Source organism: Triticum urartu, chromosome 6A (assembly GCF_056163025.1).
Source record: "Triticum urartu cultivar PI428250 chromosome 6A, HENAU_Tu73, whole genome shotgun sequence".
Classification (NCBI taxonomy): Eukaryota; Viridiplantae; Streptophyta; class Magnoliopsida; order Poales; family Poaceae; genus Triticum; species Triticum urartu.
In genome coordinates this window covers 56,650,442-56,670,337 of record NC_141878.1, presented here as the reverse complement: position 1 = coordinate 56,670,337, position 19,896 = coordinate 56,650,442, and the positions used below count along the sequence as shown (strand labels likewise).

At 46.7% G+C, this 19,896-nt stretch overlaps 1 protein-coding gene across 1 annotated transcript; it reads left to right on the top strand.

Moving 5' to 3' along the window:
- Positions 1-3,202: 3,202 nt before the first annotated feature.
- On the top strand, positions 3,203-4,057 carry LOC147963895 (uncharacterized). Its single transcript, XM_087529747.1, has 2 exons — positions 3,203-3,539; positions 3,738-4,057. The coding sequence occupies exons 1-2, from the start codon at positions 3,203-3,205 to the stop codon at positions 4,055-4,057; spliced, it is 657 nt and encodes a 218-aa protein (XP_087385873.1).
- The last annotated feature ends 15,839 nt before the right edge of the window (positions 4,058-19,896 follow it).

Sequence of the window (19,896 nt, the reverse complement as noted above, 5' to 3'; positions counted from 1 at the left end):
CTCCCTTCGTCCCAAAATTCTCGTCTTAGATTTGTCTAAATACGGATGTATCTAGTTATGTTTTAGTGTTAGATACACGTATCTAGACAAATCTAAGACAAGAATTTTGGGACGGAGAGAGTACTAAGTTGAAGGTGTGCTATTGCACTACAATTTTTTTTTTGAGAAAACGCAAAAGACTTGCGTTTCATTATATTGAAGAGAGAGAGAGAGAGATTGGGCGTGATCTGCCGCGTCGTGCGCCACCATCCGGACAAAGAGTCCTCGCCGTCAGGCGCGTTGCATGTCAAGCGCAGCCAAGAAAGAATTTCGTGCCATGCCTGCTTGGAGAAGGGGCATGCCAGGATCAGGTGATGGATCGATTTGGGCGCTTGATCGCAGAGTGGGTAGTGGGGAGGGTGCGGCAATCCATGGCGAGCAAGGCGATTGGCTGTCCAGCAGTGTCCCAGGTTAGCGAGAGCCATTGAAAGAACTTCACATGCGGGGGCCAGCCCTTCCATGCGAGCTTCCATGCGGGACAGTGGGTCGAGCCTTGGAAAGGTAGGCAGACTGTGCTGTGTATGTTCCTGCCGCGTTCGACTTCCATTGCAAGCGGTCTGGCTCAGACGTTAGGGTGATGGGCTCGATCGCCCGCCAGGTTAGCAAGTATTGAGCAATATCTTGAATGCCAAGGATGCCACGGATGTCCGAAGCCCATGGGTGCGCCTGTAGGCCGTGCGCCACCGTTCTGTTTTTGCGGCGGTGCTTGGGGATAATGGCGTACATTTGGGGCGCGATTTCCGAGATGGGGCACCCATTGAGCCAGCGTTTTTCCCAAAACAGCAAGCACTGGCCATTGCCAAGGATCATGGTGGCGGATGCGAAGAAGGCGTGTTCCTCGCTTGTGAATTATAGGTCAAGGCCAGTCCAAACTCTGTTGTCGTTGGTGCGGGCTAGCCATAGCCATCTGGTGTGCAAGGCCAGGCCTGTGTGCTCCAGGTCATGTATACCGTGGCCGCCAAGGCGGATGGGGCGGCAGACCTGTCGCCAATTAACGTGGTGGTTGCCACCATGTGCTTCTGGCGGCCAGCCCATAGGAATCCTTGTTGAATTTTCTCCAGGAACTTGATGATTTTCTTTGGGCCGGGGCGCAAGCACTAGGAGCTGGTGGATGGGGATCGTGCTTAGCACATCTTTAACAAAGGCGAGACGTCTGACTTTGTTCATGAGGTGTGCTTTCCAAGTGGGCAGCTTCCCGGCAGTTTTGTCGACGAGGGGTTGGAGCTGGGCGACGGTCGATCGGGCGTTGAAGGGTGAGAGGGATTCCCAGGTAGGTGATGCGGGATATCGCAAGCGGGCATCCAGGGTCACGACGGTCAGGACGACGACCTCCCAATCGCATTGGATCGCAGTGGCGGTGCTCTTCTGGAAATTAACCCGTAGGCCCGATGCACGGCCAAAAAACTGCAGGATCTCTCTAATGGCGAGTGTGTCGCCAACAGAGGGGTGGCAGAAGAGGATGGCGTCATCCGCGTACAGTGAGATGATCGGGATCACGCGGCGAGGGTGCAGCTATCGCAAGACGTTGAGCTCGGCGACGCGGTGAAAGAGGCGTCCCAGTGTGTCGACAGCAAGCACAAAGAGCTGGGACGATACGGGCTTTCCTCAGCGGAGCCCTAGTGATGCCAGATCGCCGGTCCTGGTGCCCCATTCGGGAGAATCCTGGTGCTTGTGGATGATAGGAGTATAGCAATCCAGTCGAGGAAGCGATCGCTGAACCCACAGTGGCGCAGGGCCTCGAAGAGGAGCGGCCATGGCACATAGTCGATGGCCCGCTTTAGGTCGAGCTTCAGGGGGATGTGCGGGGCGCCTAGATGGTGAAGTAGCCGCGTCGATTGCTGCACGAGCCTGAAATTGTCATGGAGGTTGTGCCGAGGGATGAAGGCGTACTTGGTGGGGCTGACCAGGTCATTCAGTTTGGCAGGCTCGATGAGGTGTTGTAGGTCAAGGGCGCAATCGCGGGGTAGATCGCATCAAGGTCGCCGAGGTTGGCAGGCTCGATGAGTTGTTGTAGGTCAAGGGCGCAATCGCGGGGTAGATCGGCCCCAAGAAGAGAGTCGAAGTGCGCGAAGGCCGCCGCGACCATGTCGTCTAGGTTGGTGAGCACGGCACCATCAACAGTTAGGGTGTTTATCCGGTTCTTGTGCTTGCCGTAGGTGCATTGGCGATGGAAGAAGGATGTGTTCGCGTCGCCATCCTCGATGGTCACGATGCGTGCGCTGTGGCGTGCCAGGGTACGCTCCAGCGATTCGAGCAAGGCCGGCTCTGAGGGGGGGCGTGAGGGGTGGCCGCCCCGGGCCCCCGAAAGCAAGGGGCCCCGCCCAGGTATGTGTGCACTTCTACCAGATCGGCGGCAACCGCTCGCTGGAGGCGCCATGAAAGAGCTTCGATCTGTCTCCAGGAAGAAGGCTGAAGCGTTATGTTTCTTTAGCAGATAGGCCTTGGGCCTTTTTCTTTCTTCTGCACGTGTACCGTGTCTTGTGGTAGCTTGTTGGGTCGGCTCTAACAAAACTGCCTTAAAATTTCAAAACTTCCTTGGCATCGTCAAGCACCTTCTGGTACAGCTCAAGCCGCTGGCGCTCCTCGGCGACGAGCTTCGGATGCATTCGCTGAAGGTCAACCATGTACTCTTATTCTGCGCGCGCTGCCTCAACCGTTCAGAGTCCAGGCAGTATCGGACGTCGGTGTCAGTGTCTTTGATTCGGCGGCGTAGATCCACGCTTCGAATCAGCCACGACGACCTGCAAATGTTCGATCCCGCCATTTTTGGGGCGGCGTTGGCCGATTGGAAGCATCGTCGGAGGTGGTGGTGGATCTGGGCAACAACAGAGAGGAAGTGGTGCAGGGGGTGGATTTGAGCATCAGCGGAGAGGATGTGGTGTGGGGGAGAGGAAGGGGCTGCGCGGAGATGGGTGCCCGACGCGTGGAGTAAAAAATATACTCCTATAGCCTTGAAAGGACATAGAAGGTCCGGTTTATGCCTTTAAACTAGAATTTTATTCCTATAGAGCGTTTTAAGAGATAAAAAACATGCAAACAAATAAAAACACACACTCCATTTTTGGATTTCCTAACCTCTGTTGGCAAACCCAGATACTTACATCCAGTACTTGCTTAACTTGTTCACTCCACTCATTTGGACACCCCTTGCTTAAATAAACTGATGACTTGTCTAAATTTATTTTTTGCCCTGAGGCTCTGCTATATAATTCCAACACCGTTTCCCTCCCGTCGTGTCCCTCCCGGCCGCTTCTCCTTGCAGCGCGACGACGATGACGACGACCGTTTTGTGCCCCTTGGATGCCGCCATGGCCTCGTGCTCATCTACATTCCTGTGCGTCTTCAGATCCTGGTGTGGGAGCCAATCATCGCCGACCAGCACTATATCGCCATTCCCCCTGCGGTTGTGTCAAGCCCGGGGAAGACTCGGATCAACGGGGCGGTGTTTCGCGCTGCGGGAGACGTCCAACACTTCCAGGTGGTCTGGGTAATGGCATACGGTGATGACCATCAACATACATGAGCGATCGCCTGTGTTTACTCGTCAAAGACCGGCTTATGGGGAGATCCCATCTCAACACCCCTTCGATACCGGGCAGTCCTGGCTGATGTAATCAGTACTCGCACCCTCGTTTTTGCGGATGATGCTGTGCTGGCTGGATATTCCCTTCATTGACTGCTTACTGGGAATTTCAAAGGCATTCTCGAGTTTGATTTGGAGAAGCAGAGGCTAGCTGTGATACGGCTCCCAGAGGAGGTCAACGGCTTGAATCTTATGCGCACAAAGGGTGGTGGGCTTGGTCTCCTTGGGAGGTCATGCACAAACTACAAGACCCAGTTATGGAAGAGGAAGTCAAATTGTGATGGTGTTGCTCCATGGGTGCTTGGAAGGACTATTGATTTGGAGAAGATACTTTCCCTGAAACCAGAGGATAAATGTGCAATATTAGGGCTTGCAGAAGACAATAGTTTGTTGTTGCTGTGGGCAATTACTGGCCTTGTCTTGATCCATCTTTAGTCGTTGAAGTTCAAGAAGCTTTTCAAAACTAATACGTTTTCTCAATATCATGCGTTCGAAAGTGTCTACACTCTACACTGCTGCAGGTAGTACCGTGTCTTAAGTTGCGGTTAGAACAAAACCAAGTTGTGTTTCGATAAGTGGCTGATGAAATTATGTTCACATCATTTTGTGTTAAGCCGACAATTTTAAGTAATGTCATGCCATTTGTTTATTTTGCTGCTTCATGACCTGCAGTGTTATGTTCTGATGCTTGCGTGGTGGTTTTTAATGTAATGATTATGATCCAGAAAATCTATTATAGTGGTATCTAATTTACTTTATGTTCTGTAACCTGGCAGTTTCTATCATATGAATATGAGAATATCCATACAATAAACAATCATTACCTGTGTTTGAGAAAATGAACAATGATTAGCAAAATTGGCAATTTTTTGTAGAATAACTGAACTAAGTGATATTAACATATCGTTAAATGTGTTTGTGCATAGCTGCAGTCCCATTTTTTTGACTGATGTGACGCACAACAGTTTGAACTTGGAAGTCGACTACATGAGAAACCACCTATATTTCTTTCATTCAGTTTGAACAAGCAAGTTAGCTCAAAATGTACATTTGGAAGCTTAATTAGGCTTAGCTATATTTCTTTCATTCAGTATTATTATCTCTGCTGGTGTTGTTTATGGTCTTAAATCGATAATAACTACTTGATTTTATATTTGGTGCGTGTTCTAGAAAGAAAAAAAGGACACCTGGTACTCGCTGTTGATTGGCAAAAAAGTAATAATCCATAATAACTACTTGATTGGAAAGAATCTGTGATAGTTTAACTAAATTTCGCTGTTGCTTCATTTTGATATCTGCAACATGATGCAGCTAGACATGCCTTGCTACTAATCAAGTCAGGATGTTCGCTTGTGACAGTTACCAACGTTCTACCTGCAGAAGAGGTGGATCCTACCTTCCGGGCACCTTGCCTATAGATCCTGGTAAGTGTCATTCGGATTGTGCCATTGTAGTTGGAGAGTCCCAGCTGTTTTTCTTTTCTTTTTGTTCGAACATGTTCCGTGCCAGGACAGACAGCGGCTGGATCACCTTTTTTTTTGTTTGATGAGTCCTAGTTGCTTGCTGCAGGATCTAGGTGACCATCGTTGCTGAATAACCTTTTTTTGTTCGATGAGTCTTAGTTGGTTATTGAAGGATCTAGATGATCAAAGTTCCCAAATCATTGAGTTATGTCCATCTTGTTTTTTGATGAGTGTCCGTTTGGGGATTTTGATTTCTGGTAGGTCTCTGATGTTGTTACATGGACAAGGCTTTGAGAACAAGTTGGCAGGGTGTGTGTAAGGCCTATATCAAGTGCAGGCTTTGGCCACGTCTAAGAAGTCGAATATCGAGTTGAAAAGCAGAAAACACCACAATGGTCGGGTGGCACCAAATCCGTTGCTTGTTATGTTCCTGAGAGGGTATCTGGGAGTTACTAGTGTGAACATTGATCTAATCAATCTGGGTGCCAGTTTCGGCTTCAGTTTCTTGCATATTGCTTGATCTGAAGTGTCTGCTGCCAGCATGCCACTGTAGTTCACCGTTGCTTTGTCGAGCACCGCAAAAGATTGGGCACCAACACTCTCGCATTAGCGTCTTGCTAGTTTGTGTCTCATCACAAAAATTGTATAAGGTAGCTACTGTTTTCCCTCAAAATAAGTACAACAGTTGGAAGTTGAAGACAACTACATGAAAACTAGTTTGAACCAACTGAAATATCAAACAAGTAGCTCAGCAGGTGCGTTGGTAGCTTAAAGATAGTTCTATTTCTTTCATTCAATATTAGTATCTCTGGTTATCTCTGGTTATCTCTCTACTAAACTAAAATCCATAATGATGAATTTGCTTGAAATTTACTCCCTCTGTTCCAGATTAGTTGTCGCTGATTTAGTACAAAGTTGTTATGGAACGGAGGGAGTACTAGATAATTGTTCCTTTTACCACTTTTAGGAGAGTCCTGCTACGAGCCAGTAGCAAGTCCATTTGTACTAGGGAAAACTAATACATTGATTTAATTTCTTTTTTTGGGGGCTGAATTTGTTTGAAAATAATCTAAATCTGAATAGTCTAAATCACTTTTGTTGCTAGGATTTATTAGTGTGATCTTTTTCAGGCTAAATTTATGCAAATATTAATCTAAATCTGAATAGTCTTGATCACCTGTGTTGTATATTTTTATGATTTTTTCCAATATGGCATGGAATGAGCTTAAAAATTATGTCTCTTCTGAGCAGCTAATGGTGTGAGTGTGCATCTTCATTTTTATGGTAGTAATCAGTTTATACTACCTTCTTTTACTATTCATTAGTTTTGACAGCAGATATGTTTTTTTTAATGTATTCCTAATGTTGTTTTGAAATTGATTCCTTTTTTATTTGAACTACATGGCATGTTATTGGTTGTTTGACTTCTTATGCTTGCAGAATCTGACATCGGTAGTGGACATGATGGAGCTAATCTTTGGCACAGTACATAAGATGATTGACCAGTTATATGTGATATGTGATGTACTGGTTGAGTGGGTAAGCATATCTTCTGCATGTATGTTAACCTGTTGAGGTATCTGAATGGTTCTTAAAAATGTGCTGCTTTGTCTTTTACTGTCATTTCTCAAGTACTCCCTCCGTAAACTAATATAAGAGCATTTAGGATACTAAAGTAGTGATCTAAACGCTCTTATATTAGTTTACAGAGGAAGTACCAAATTGCAACAGAGGACTCTTAAGATTTTTCCCCTACAACTATGCCTGCCCAGAAATTAGAATTCCTTCATGCAGTTAGTAGCAAATGAACTACTAACCCTCTGCTGTGCTTCTGCAAGATATTTCTGCTTGTTTTTACTCGTTGCTCCATTACCTTTAACTTCTGTTTCTGAGGCCATGGTTCTGTCATGTCCTAGTTTGATTTGAATGTTGTCCGGTTTACACAAGTGATTTATACCAACAATACCGGAGCATCTGGTTTCAACCTTTTCTTATATGGACTTATAGAATTGCCATTTCATGCTGCTGCTTATTTTGGATCATTGTGATACCAACAGAACTATGATTGTCAGTTGTCACAATACTTGAAGAGTATACCTTCATTAAATCTTATACTGCTGCTTATAGAGGAGTTTTATCGATGACTATTCTAGTGTTAGTCTGTTTCATTAAACATTTTCTCAGCGTGTCACTTGGTGTCTGCCAAACTTGCGTAAACATGTAACTGGCCATTAGCTACTAGTATTATAATTTGACAGCTTTAAACTATACCACTATAGGTAGTACGCTTTGTGTGGAGTATTTTTTCTTTCAATTTTGGCCACTACTGATGTTTAATAATTAATACTTCGAGTATTGTGAGTACTTCATAAGAAACACATGATCAAAATAAAATGACTAGATTCACCTAAAAACTGCGTTTTATCAATAATGCCTTTTTTTACTAGCATGCTATCATTAAAATAGTGGTGAAAGTATTGATTCATACTGTATAGTGTAAAAAAAAGGTCATTTGGATCGAAAGAAGTTTCTTGTATGGTAAAAAGAAGGCTTGTACTGCAGGAATTTGATGAAATTTGACTTGTTAGTAACCAGACGGCTATGCCTATGAGCTAGAAACCAGGAATTTGAGCCTCTACGCAGACCAAATGTAGCCAAAAACTCATAATGCTATAAATGTTAGTTCTGTAATAATACCGAGATGCTTCAACTTTGGAGTTTTTTTGACAGTTTCCACAATTCTGTAGCTCATTTTTCTGTTTCTGTCATACAAAATTATGAGAGCAACTCCAATAGCATTTCCTGATTGTTGACTGATGATATTGCTTGCTCTGCAGGAATCTACAGTTACATTCTGTTGGCTGAGATGCAGAAATGGGTTGTCAAGTGTAGTTTATTCCACCTTTATGCTCGGCGCCGAGATTGAACCCATATGTAGCATGCACACTCTTCAGCTCTGAAGTGATCATGTAGGAATTGATCGCTTGATTTGCTTATTTCCGTAGACATTCATCGACTGGCATGAAGGTGCATTGGCCTGCTTCGATTAACCAGTACCTTGTGGTTTGCTTAATTTGCCTTGTGAGGCAAGCATGTTGTCCTGAGCTTAACTATCAACCTATCTTGCTTGGGTTTTATTATCTTCTTGTTGCATCAGCATGGTGAGATTTTGACGTCACATTTTGTGTGTTTTTGCTGAATTTCTACCTGCTGGTTCTGAGCTCAGTATTTAGAAGCTCATTTTGTGTGTGTTTTGTTGAATTTCTACCTGCTGGTTCCGAGCTCAGTATTTAGAAGCTCAGTTGGCTTAGTTCTGACTACTGAATGTTGAACAGCATCAGTTTGACCTGGGATTTGGAAGATGTTCCTATATGTTGAAACGCAGCTGCGTACCTGGTGCTGGCGATGGTGGGAAAGGCTTCGATGAGTTGGCAAGAGCATCTACAGCCGGGCATCCCAAACTCCCCTCATTCGTCCGGGCGGACCGAAAAACGGAGCCAGACGGGTGCCTTTAGCGGGTTTCAAACACTCGGCTGACCAACATCCCTCATATCCAACCCAAATATAGGGTAGATATGAGGTCGTTTGGGCGCATCTGCCATATCGGACTGATGGCTGGGTCCCACATAAAAGCACTTGAAAACCAGGCGGTAAGATGCTCGTTCCCTCGTATCCAGCATAAATGTAGGGCGGATATAGGGTCGTCCGGGCGCGTTCGCCATGTCAGACTGATAGCCGGGTCCCATACAAAAACACTTCAAAACCTGACGGTTCGAAGCTCGTTCCCTTCGTCGTCGCATGGCGCCGCTCCGACGGGTCACATAGTGCCCTAGGACGGATATTTAAGCCGACCACGACATTGAAACCCTATCCATCCACATTTCCTCCCCCCCGTCCGCTGTCGCCGCCATTTTCTACTCGTCGTATGCCACAAGTAGTAGCCATGCCGCCGAGTAAGGAGCTACCCGTATCTAATGTCGGAGTGCTGGCTGCAGCTCCTTGAGCAGATCCGGGCAAGGGGCGTATCCCGGATCGCCGCGAGGCTACCTTCGGACGAGGTGGATCCGAAGGAGGACATGGAGGAGGTGGAGGAGGGGAGGAGGACACGGAGTAGAAGGAGAATGCGGGGGGCGCTAGGGACGTGGATCTGTAGGCGGAGCAGCAAGCGATCCTCGATTACCTCCGGTCAGAATCGATGGCGAAGGCCAAACGCTGCCGTCTGCAAAAGGCGAAGCCGGAGCACGCCGTGGACGTCGACGAGATGCTCACGTTTATGGATGAGGGGGAGGAGGAGGAGGCAGAGCCCTCCTAAGCGCCCATCTACCCTGCGCTCGGCACTGAACGTCATGGACATCTCGGATGACGAAGCTTAGTTTAGGCTAACCTGAAGTACGTACTACATAGAAAATCTTTTACATAATTTATATGAATTTAGAGAATGAAATATGAGGCATTCGGATGCATATCACCAGTTGGATTTGCTCCGCGGCTGCAGATGCTTTAACGGAAACGAAAAAGCTCCTGTGTACATCTTTGTTTTTCGAGGAAACACCTCCTTAAAAATTGAGTAGCAGAGGTGTTTTTGATGCATTCACGAAGAGCTCCATACCTCCGCCGACCTACATCATAAGGGACGTGTTTGGTTGCCCGCATGCAGTCTAACCAGGGTTGCCTGGGATATGCGCGGCCTATTTGGTTGCCTGGGTTGCATGCGGTTTATGGCCCGCACGAATCTTAAAGCAGCCTGCAGCCTGGCCTGGCGAAAACTGCCGAATCGACAGTTTCTCGCGAGCCTGGCTGGGCGCGGCCACACGTGCGAGGCAGTTGCACGCCTCGGACAACGCAGGAGACGGAGGGGACATCTCATAACTTGCCCCCCACTCTCGTGTCACCGCCCAGTCGCACTGTTCCCATCGCTCCCTCTCTCCCTCACCGCCCCTCTCTCCTCACCTCCGATGGCTCCACCTCGCCCACCGCCGTGCCGCCCTCTAACCCCCGGCGACCAGCGCATCGCCAGCATCCAGGAGCGCTGGGTGACCGGGCTGCAGAACTCGGGCAGGGACCTTGCGTCGGTGCTGCGAGCGCCGTCCCCCATCTGCTGCCGGCCACCACGAGTGCTGGCCAATGCGGTGCCGGCCGTTCCGGCCCTTCCTGCTTCGCCGCGGATTCCGGACCTCGTGGTCCTGAGCTCAGCGCCGGCGCTGTCGGCGGAGCCGCCGATTGTTGAGACCCCATTGGGCAGGGGGGTTTTCTTGACCCCCGTCCAAGGGTTTTCTCCTATCGGCGGGCCATCCTCCTCGACCTCTGGCATGGCGATGAGCATGGGGCTGATGCCGCAGGCTGTTGCCAGGGACGACTCCTCCTCTGCTCCGCCACCTCTCTCCTTCCCGCCAGGGTTTTCACCCCGGCCGCGGTTCGCTTGGACTGCGCGTGCTCCGGTGAGTCAAACCCCCTCAATGCTTGCTCGTAGATGTAGATTAGGGGTCTAATTCTTAGGCATGTGCTAGTAGTTAGTGGATTCGATAGGATTGGATTAGATCCGATTGGATGCGATCCCAATCGAATCCAATCGGACCGATCTGTTCTTGTTTTGTACAGTGTGTGTCCTAGGATCTGCTACTGCTACTGTGTCCTAGGATCTGTGTTCATGCTAGTAGTTGTATTCATGCTAGAATCCCAATGGTAGTGTGCTTTGCTAGGATCTGTGTTCATGATAGGGTCTTGCTAGGATGTGTGTTCATGCAAATGGCATGTTCATGTTCAAGCTAGGATCGTGTTCATGTTGTTGTTAATGTTGCTAACATACATGTTCAAGCTAGTGTTTGTGTTGATTGTTATATGTGCATGTAGTAGGACCATTTTAGGATGCTGCCAAATGTGCATGGCTCCACATGGATGCTATTGGCACTTGTTGTTGCTATTTTTAGATGTTTCCATGCTTAGGATAGTGCACTGATGAGTGGCAGTTGCAGAAAAGCAGATGCCACTGATCATTGACACTTGCTATTGGGCAAGTCCACTGATCAGTGCCACTGATCAGTGGCATTTTCCCATCAACAAGTGGCATTGATAAGTGGCTTTTGCCCATAGGCAAACGCCACTTATCAATGTTACTTGCTGTTGGGAAAGTCCACCGATCAGTGCTACTGATCAGTGGCATTTGCCTAACAGCAAGTGCCATTGATAAGTGGCATTTGCCCAAAGAGTTTGTGCACTGATCAGTGGCATTTGCTCTTGGGAAAATGTCTCTGATCAGTGCCATTTTGAAAGAGTTTGTCCACTAATACTTGTCATCTTACCTCACAAGATATTGAAGACTGACTGGGATGTGGCTGGTGGAGGAGCTCAGGTGGTGGCTGGAGCTGAGGGCGCCGAGTATTTCATCCCCACAAACAGGTGGCTCAGGACGGTGGACCTGCCTGGCAGGATCGCCTTCATGAGCCTGCCTCATTCAAGGGGACGATCTCCGAGGCAGGGCCACGAGGAGGGGGCCCGGGAGCCGTTGCGCTTCTACCAGCAAATCAAGGACAATGAGGACCTCGCCATGATCGTCATCCCTCGCAAGTTCATGGAGGTGATGAACACCTGGCTGGTCATCAAGCGGCTCCCGCGCGTTGTCAGGCTGTCGGCGAACAAGCGGTGCGTGTTCTGGGTGTAGGTCTAGAACTTCGAGGGGCACATGGTGCTTGGACGGGGCTAGAACTACTTCTGCCGCCGCCACCGGATTGTCCCGGGCAACCTCGTCATTGTGCGCATCTCAGGAATAAGACTGAAGGTTCAGATCTACAACCACGACTCCTCGGTCATGTGCAGGTTTCGTTGTAGCAGGCACAACTGCGTTGGTGACATCGAGCATGCTATTTAGTTAAGTTAAGTAAGGTGTTAGTGTTGAACTTTTAGGGTGTCTGGCGAGACTTATGGGTACTTGTGCTAGGAACTTGTTCATATTTTGGCCAGGAACAACACCCTGGCGTGGAGCAGGGAAGGAGGATGCCCCTGATGTTAATCTAGACTTATGCTATGTAGTTAAGTAGTTTGCTGTCATTTGCTTGCTTGCTTTGTTTGATTTCATTTGCTTGCTTGCCCTGTTTTGCTGTTGTGCTGATCATGTGGTGGTAAGGCCACCACATTTGAATGGGGTGAGCAGAACATAAACACTGTTTGCAACCAAACAGCTGAAGTTTGCATCTGCTCACACCCTAAGCACAAAAACGACAACCAAACAGCAGGGGGTTAAGTGCCCCTCCATGCGATGCAGTCAACCAAACAGGTTGCATCTGTTGCATATGAGGCTGCATTTGAAGAACCATGCTGGCTGGAGATGGACATGTGATACGTCTCCAACGTATTTAGAATTTTTGAATGTTCCATGCTATTATATTATCAACATTGGATGTTTTATATGCATTTATATGCTATTTTATATGATTTTTGGGACTAACCTATTAACCTAGAGCTCAGTGCTAGTTTATGTTTTTCCTTGTTTTTGAGTATCGCAAAAAAGGAAAACCAAATGGAGTCCAATTGACCTGAAATTTCACGGAGATTATTTTTGGACCAGAAGAAGCCCACGGAGTACCGGATATGGGCCAGAAGAGTCCCGAGGCACCCACGAGGGTGGGGGGCGCGCCCTACCCCCTGGGCGCGCCCCCTACCTCGTGGCCGCCTCGGAGACCCCCCTGACTTGTTCCCGACTCCAACACCTCTTATATATACCCAACCTTCCAGAACATAACCTAGATCAGGAGTTCCGCCGCCGCAAGCCCCTGTAGCCACCGAAAACCAATCTAGACCCGTTCCGGCACCCTGCCGGAGGGGGGAATCCCTCTCCGGTGGCCTCTTCATCATCTCGGTGCTCTCCATGACGAGGAGGGAGTAGTTCACCCTCGGGGCTGAGGGTATGTACCAGTAGCTATGTGTTTGATCTCTCTCTCTCTCTCTCTCGTGTTCTTGATTCGGAACGATCTTGATGTATTGTCAGCTTTGCTATTATAGTTGGATCTTATGATGTTTCTCCCCCTGTACTCTCTTGTGATGAATTGAGTTTTCCCTTTGAAATTATCTTATCGGATTGAGACTTTAAGGATTTGAGAACACTTGATGTATGTCTTGCATGTGCTTATCTGTGGTGACAATGGGATATCACATGATCCACTTGATGTATGTTTTGGTGATCAACTTGCGAGTTCTGTGACCTCATGAACTTATTGATGACCCACAAGTGTAGGGGATCTATCGTAGCCTTTTTGATAAGTAAGAGTGTCGAACCCAACGAGGAGCAGAAGGAAATGATAAGCGGTTTTCAGCAAGGTATTCTCTGCAAGCACTGAAATTATCGGTAACAGATAGTTTTGTGATAAGGTAATTTGTAACAGGTAACAAGTAATAAAAGTAAATAAGGTGCAGCGAGATGGCCCAATCCTTTTTGTAGCAAAGGACAAGCCTGGACAAACTCTTATATAAAGGAAAGCACTCCCGAGGACACATGGGAATTATCGTCAAGCTAGTTTTCATCACGCTCATATGATTCGCGTTCGGTACTTTGATAATTTGATATGTGGGTGGACCAGTGCTTGGGTACTGTCCTTTCTTGGAAAAGCATCCCACTTATGATTAACCTCTATTGCAAGCATCCGCAACTACAACAGAAGTATTAAGGTAAACCTAACCATAGCATGAAACATATGGATCCAAATCAGCCCCCTTACGAAGCAACACATAAACTAGGGTGTAAGCTTCTGCCACTCTAGCAACCCATCATCTACTTATTACTTCCCAATGCCTCCCTCTAGGCCCAAACAATGGTGAAGTGTCATGTAGTCAACGTTCACATGACACCACTAGAGGAGAGACAACATACATCTCATCAAAATATCGAACGAATACCATATTCACATGACTACTTATAGCAAGACTTCTCCCATGTCCTTAGGAACAAACGTAACTACTCACAAATCATATTCATGTTCATAATCAGAGGGGTATTAATATGCATAAAGAATCTGAACATATGATCTTCCACCGAATAAACCAACTAGCATCAACTACAAGGAGTAATCAACACTACTAGCAACCCACAGGTACCAATCTGAGGTTTTGAGACAAAGATTGGATACAAGAGATGAACTAGGGTTTGAGATGAGATGGTGCTGGTGAAGATGTTGATGGAGATTGACCCCCTCCCGATGAGAGGATCGTTGGTTATGACGATGGTGATGATTTCCCCCTCACAGAGGGAAGTTCCCCCGGCGGAACAGCTCTGCCAGAGCCCTAGATTGGTTCCGCCTCGTGGTGGCGGAGTTTCGTCCCGTGAGCTTGCTTATGATTTGTTACTCGACGAAAGACTCCATATAGCCAAAGATGGGCATCAGAGGGCTACCAAGGGGCCCACGAGGCAAGGGGGCGCGCCCAGGGCGGTAGGGCGTGCCCCCACCCTCATGGATGGTGGGTGGCCCCCCTCTGGTACTTCTTTCGCCCAATATTTTTTATATATTCTGAAACTTGCTCCCGTGAAGTTTCAGGACTTTTGGAGTTGTGCAGAATAGGTCTCTAATATTTGCTCCTTTTCCAGCCCAGAATTCCAGCTGCCGGCATTCTCCCTCTTCATGTAAACCTTGTAAAATAAGAGAGAATAGGCATAAGTATTGTGACATAATGTGTAATAATAGCCCATAATGCAATAAATATTGATATAAAAGCATGATGCAAAATGGAGGTATCACTTATGCATAGGGGTTGGCACATGTTTTCGTCTTGACTCTCCGGTAGAAACTTTGGGGCACTCTTTGAAGTTCTTTGTGTTGGTTGAATAGACGAATATGAGATTGTGTGATGCATATCGTATAATCGTACCCGCGGATACTTGTGGTGACATTGGAGTATCTAGGTGACATTAGGGTTTTGGTTGATTTGTGTCTTAAGGTGTTATTTTACTATGAACTCTAGGGCTGTTTGTGACACTTATATGAATAGCCCAATGGATTGATCGGAAAGAATAACTTTGAGGTGGTTTCGTACCCTACAATAATCTCTTCGTTTGTTCTCCGCTATTAGTGACTTTGGAGTGACTCTTTGTTGCATGTTGAGGGATAGTTGTGTGATCCAATTATGTTATTATTGTTGAGAGAACTTGCACTAGTGAAAGTATGAACCCTAGGCCTTGTTTCCTAGCATTGCAATACCGTTTACGCTCACTTTTATCATTTGCTACCTTGCTGTTTTTATATTTTCAGATTACAAAAACCTATATCTACCATCCATATTGCACTTGTATCACCATCTCTTCGCCGAACTAGTGCACCTATACAATTTACCATTGTATTGGGTGTGTGGGGGACACGAGACACTCTCTGTTATTTGGTTGCAGGGTTGTTTGAGAGAGACCATCTTCATCCTACGCCTCCCACGTATTGATAAACCTTATGTCACCCACTTGAGGGAAATTTGCTACTGTCCTACAAACCTCTGCACTTGGAGGCCCAACAACGTCTACAAGAAGAAGGTTGTGTAGTAGACATCAAGCTCTTTTATGGCGCCATTGCCAGGAAGGTTAGCGCTTGAAGGTATATCCTTAGATCTTGCAATCGAATCTTTTAGTTTCTTGTTTTATCACTAGTTTAGTCTATAAAATAAAACTACAAAAAATAGAATTAAGGTTGCCTCATATGCTTCATCTTTTTAATGTCTTTCATGAAAATAAGGATTCTGATAATTGTGCCAAATTGTTAGAAGAAGAATGTATTAAAATGTTTGGCACTAAATCTTTGGATGATGAGCATGATTGCAATGTTGTTAGTATGAATTCTTTGAATACCCATGATGCTAATGATATGCAAAGCCACAAGCTTGGGGATGCTATGTTTGATGAAGATGATATTTTTTTCCCCCAAGTTTTGATGAGCAAATTTATTATGATGATAGAATGCCTCCTATTTATGATGATTATATTGATGAAAGTGGTTTTGGAAGAGTGTCAACTTTAGGAAATAATGATCCCACTATTTTGGAGGGTGTTGAATCTTATTGTGATAATTATGAAAGTGGATTTGGAGAGGTCATGACTTTATTTAGTGATGAATCCACTATTTTGGAAGAGGTTCCAATTGATTATGTGAACAAAGTTGTTATCTATGATGATTATTATGATGACATGTATGCTAGGAAGAATAATGATAACCATGAAACTTGTCATCTTGATTTTAATTTTCAATTGGATTATGCCTCACATGATAGTTATTTTGTTGAGTTTGCTCCCACTATTATCCATGACAATAAATTTTCTTATGTGGAGAGTAATAAAATTTCTATGCTTATGCATCATGAAAATAATGCTTTATGTGATAGCTATATTGTTGAATTCATTCATGATGCTACTGAAATTTATTATGAGGGAGGAATATATGCTTGTTGGAATTGCAATAAAATCAAGTTTCCTCTCTATGTGCTTAAAGTTTTAAAGTTATGCTTGTTTTGCCTTCCTATCACTGGTAGAAAAAGGGCCTGTTGTCCCAGTTCGTAAGGGCCTTTTGTCCCGGTTCTGGAACCGGGACTAAAGGGTCGGTACTAATGCCCTGTCCCTTTAGTCCCGGTTCAATCCAGAACCGGGACAGATGGGCCTCCACGTGGCCTGTGCGCGGAGCCCAGGCAGGAGACCCTTTGGTCCCGGTTGGTGGCACCAACCGGGACCAATAGGCATCCACGCGTCAGCATTTCTGTGGCTGGGGTTTTTGTTTTTGTTTTGAAAGGGGGGGGGGGTTGGGGGTTTTGGGGGGTTAATTTAGGTGTTTCATATATTGTGTTAGCTAGCTATAATTAATAGAGAGAAGTGTCCTCTCTTATGTCCGTGCTTGGTCGACGCTACATACTATACATACGTATAGAGAGGACTAGACACGCTAGCTAGCTAGTAAGCAAACGAAGGAAACAGAAGATCGTCATGAACATATATGCATACAGAGAGAAGTGATATCGACCACCTCTCCTTCTCCGAGAGATTGGTCGACAACAAGTTCTCGTATATCTATCCGACACTACCGGCTACATATATACAATAATTATCTCTTACAAATATAATCATACGGACTCATGGTCCACATAGTATTCTTCGTCTTCAGCGATTACGTGGTCAAGAAAGAATGCCGCCAATTCCTCTTGAATTGCTCACATGCAAGCTGGTGCTAGGAGTTCATCCCGCTTCCGTAACATCTAATTTAAAGAAGGGGGTCAATATATATATATATTAATGGATGAAACTCAACACAAATGATGGTAATAAAATAAAATTGTGAATGTTGTTATTTACGTACTTCATATTGTTCGTCAGTGTAGCCCCGCTCACAGGTCGTGTGGCGGATGGACTCGCAAATGTAGTATCCACAGAAATCATTCCCTTGTTCCTCCCACAACCACTTTACAAGAAATAGAGGTCAATCAAACTGATAAGCAAGAATGCCAAATGGTATTGATGAAACTAGCGCTTGAATCACTAGTAGATGCGCGGAACATGCTACTATAGTACTTACTTTCGGGTGTCTAAATTGCAGCTCCTTCGGCAGTCCCGGAGCTTTTCTGGTGAATTTTCTCCAAACCCTGCCGGACAAAGAAAACAATTACTTGATATATCAGGAAATGAACAAAGTTGCTGATATGGTAGATAATGATCGATTTAACTTACTTCTCGAGTATTTGAGTCATGTCTGCATAGTCCTGGGGATCTTTTCGTCTTGAGTCTAAGACGGTTACTAGTCCCTGCTCAAGCTTAATCTCTAGGAGAATATAGTGGAAACTGCACATGCATGCATAATTCATCAATTACATTACTATAACCTTGACTAATATATAAGGGAAACCAAATACGCACAAGACAGTAACACTCACTTGAAGTTGTAAGGAAAGAGTATTATATCTTTGTTTTCATTTATTACCAACGATCGTAGCAAGTTGGCCTCGGTAGCTGCGGCATGAAATTTAACCTGAGTTGCATCTATGAGATATGTGTTAATGAACCCAATATCACCGACTTGTCTTTTCTTCAATTCGGCGATCTTCAATCTGCATAATATAGTGAGGATGATTATAAATACATGCAATGAAAGAGCTGAGCTATATAGAGAGACTTAATGACAGAAGTAGTACTACTTACAGACAGTAGCAGGCGACCGTTGTTTTATCGAGGGCCAATTGATTGAAAAACTGAAAGAACTCCTTAAATGGAACAGGCAACAGTTCAATTCCAACGAGGTCATGCTCCTTTTTAACTTTCACATACAAAGTACTCCTCCCCCCAGAGTCTCTGCAGATTTTCAAGTACCAATCATGCAATCTTCGCATCATCGTTGATAGAGATCTTTCATCTTTGACGAGAGGCTTCCCGTACTCGTATCTTTGTATCTGCACCTCCATGAAATCATAATGTACATCGTCGGGCAGGTAATCGCCAAGATTGCTATAACCGGGCACCATCCTCGGATCATTAGCGACGTTGTCGCCAGGCACCTTGAGCGGGGGGCACGATTGCTTCGCTTGTTCGCCGAGCTGGGCAATTTGTTTCCCAGCTCGTCGTTCTTTCAGCCTTTGATCACTGACAGTACTTCCCGACCGCTCCGCTTCGGCAAATTCCTTTCCAATAATGCGCTCATAGTTTCCTTTCGGCGGAGACTTGGGTGGTTTTGTCAGGGCAGCCAGAGTGCGCTTCGCTTTCACCGGATCTACCTTCTCCTCCGGAGGTGGATGTTTCTTTGCTTTCACCCCTTCAAAGTAGTTCCTCACTTCTTCTCGTGCGATCTCGGCGTTCTCCTCCGGGGTCCTCTCGTATGGTAACTTCTGTGGAGTCTTCAGAGAAGGACCAAATCTGTATTTCCTCCCGCCTCTGGCTGTACTGCTAGACGCCGGCCGAGCAGACGGAGCGGTTGTCTTCTTTACTTGCTTACGAGGCGGAGGAGAAGGACTACGACGCGCCGGAGCAGCCGGAGCGGCGGCAGGTCTCTTCCACCCTTGCTGACGAGGCGGAGAAGGAGGAGGCTGGCTGCTCGGGCGCGTCGGCGCAGGCGGAGAAGGAGGCGGAGTGCCGCCACGCGCTGGAGAAGGAGCCGGTCGAGTGCCCTGATCGTCACTCGCCGGAGGAGGAGGCGGTGGAGGAGGCGGAGTGCCCTGACTCGCCGGAGGAGGAGGCGGTGGAAGAGGCGGAGTGCCCTGACTTGCCGGAGGAGGAGGAGGAGGCGGAGGCACCAGTTCAGAAGGTTGATGAGCTCCTTCCGCCATAGGCATGGAGTCTTCAGAGCAGACCCCAGCCTAGTCTCCCCTTCACCGGTAGGGTGGTCAAGCTGGAGGTCCTCAAATCCCTCCATTATTTCATCCACCATCACCCTAGCATATCCTTCTAGAATCGGCCGGCAGTGAAAAGTTGCGCCGGGTTCAGTAGGATAAACGGAGCCAACAGCCGCCTTGACCTTCAAATTCATCCATTGCGTCATAAGGTGGCAATTTTGAGACTCTGTGATAGCATCCACGGGATAGCTGGCAGGAGCCGTCAAGGCATGCTCCGGCTGAAGCAGCTCGGTGGAAGCCACGCTGCTTCTTCGCTGAGATGGCGGGGTAGCTTCGGGGGAAGCTTCGGCAGTACGTTTGCTGCGATTTGCTTCTCATTCCTCTATCGCTTGTACCCTTGCTTCCAGCGCCTGCATTTGGGTCTGCTGCACTTTTTTCCTCCTCTCATGGGATTTGTAACCGCCTGCGTCCGGAAACCCAACCTTCCACGGAATGGACCCTGGCATGCCTCGTGTCCGTCCAGGGTGCTCAGGATTCCCGAGGGCC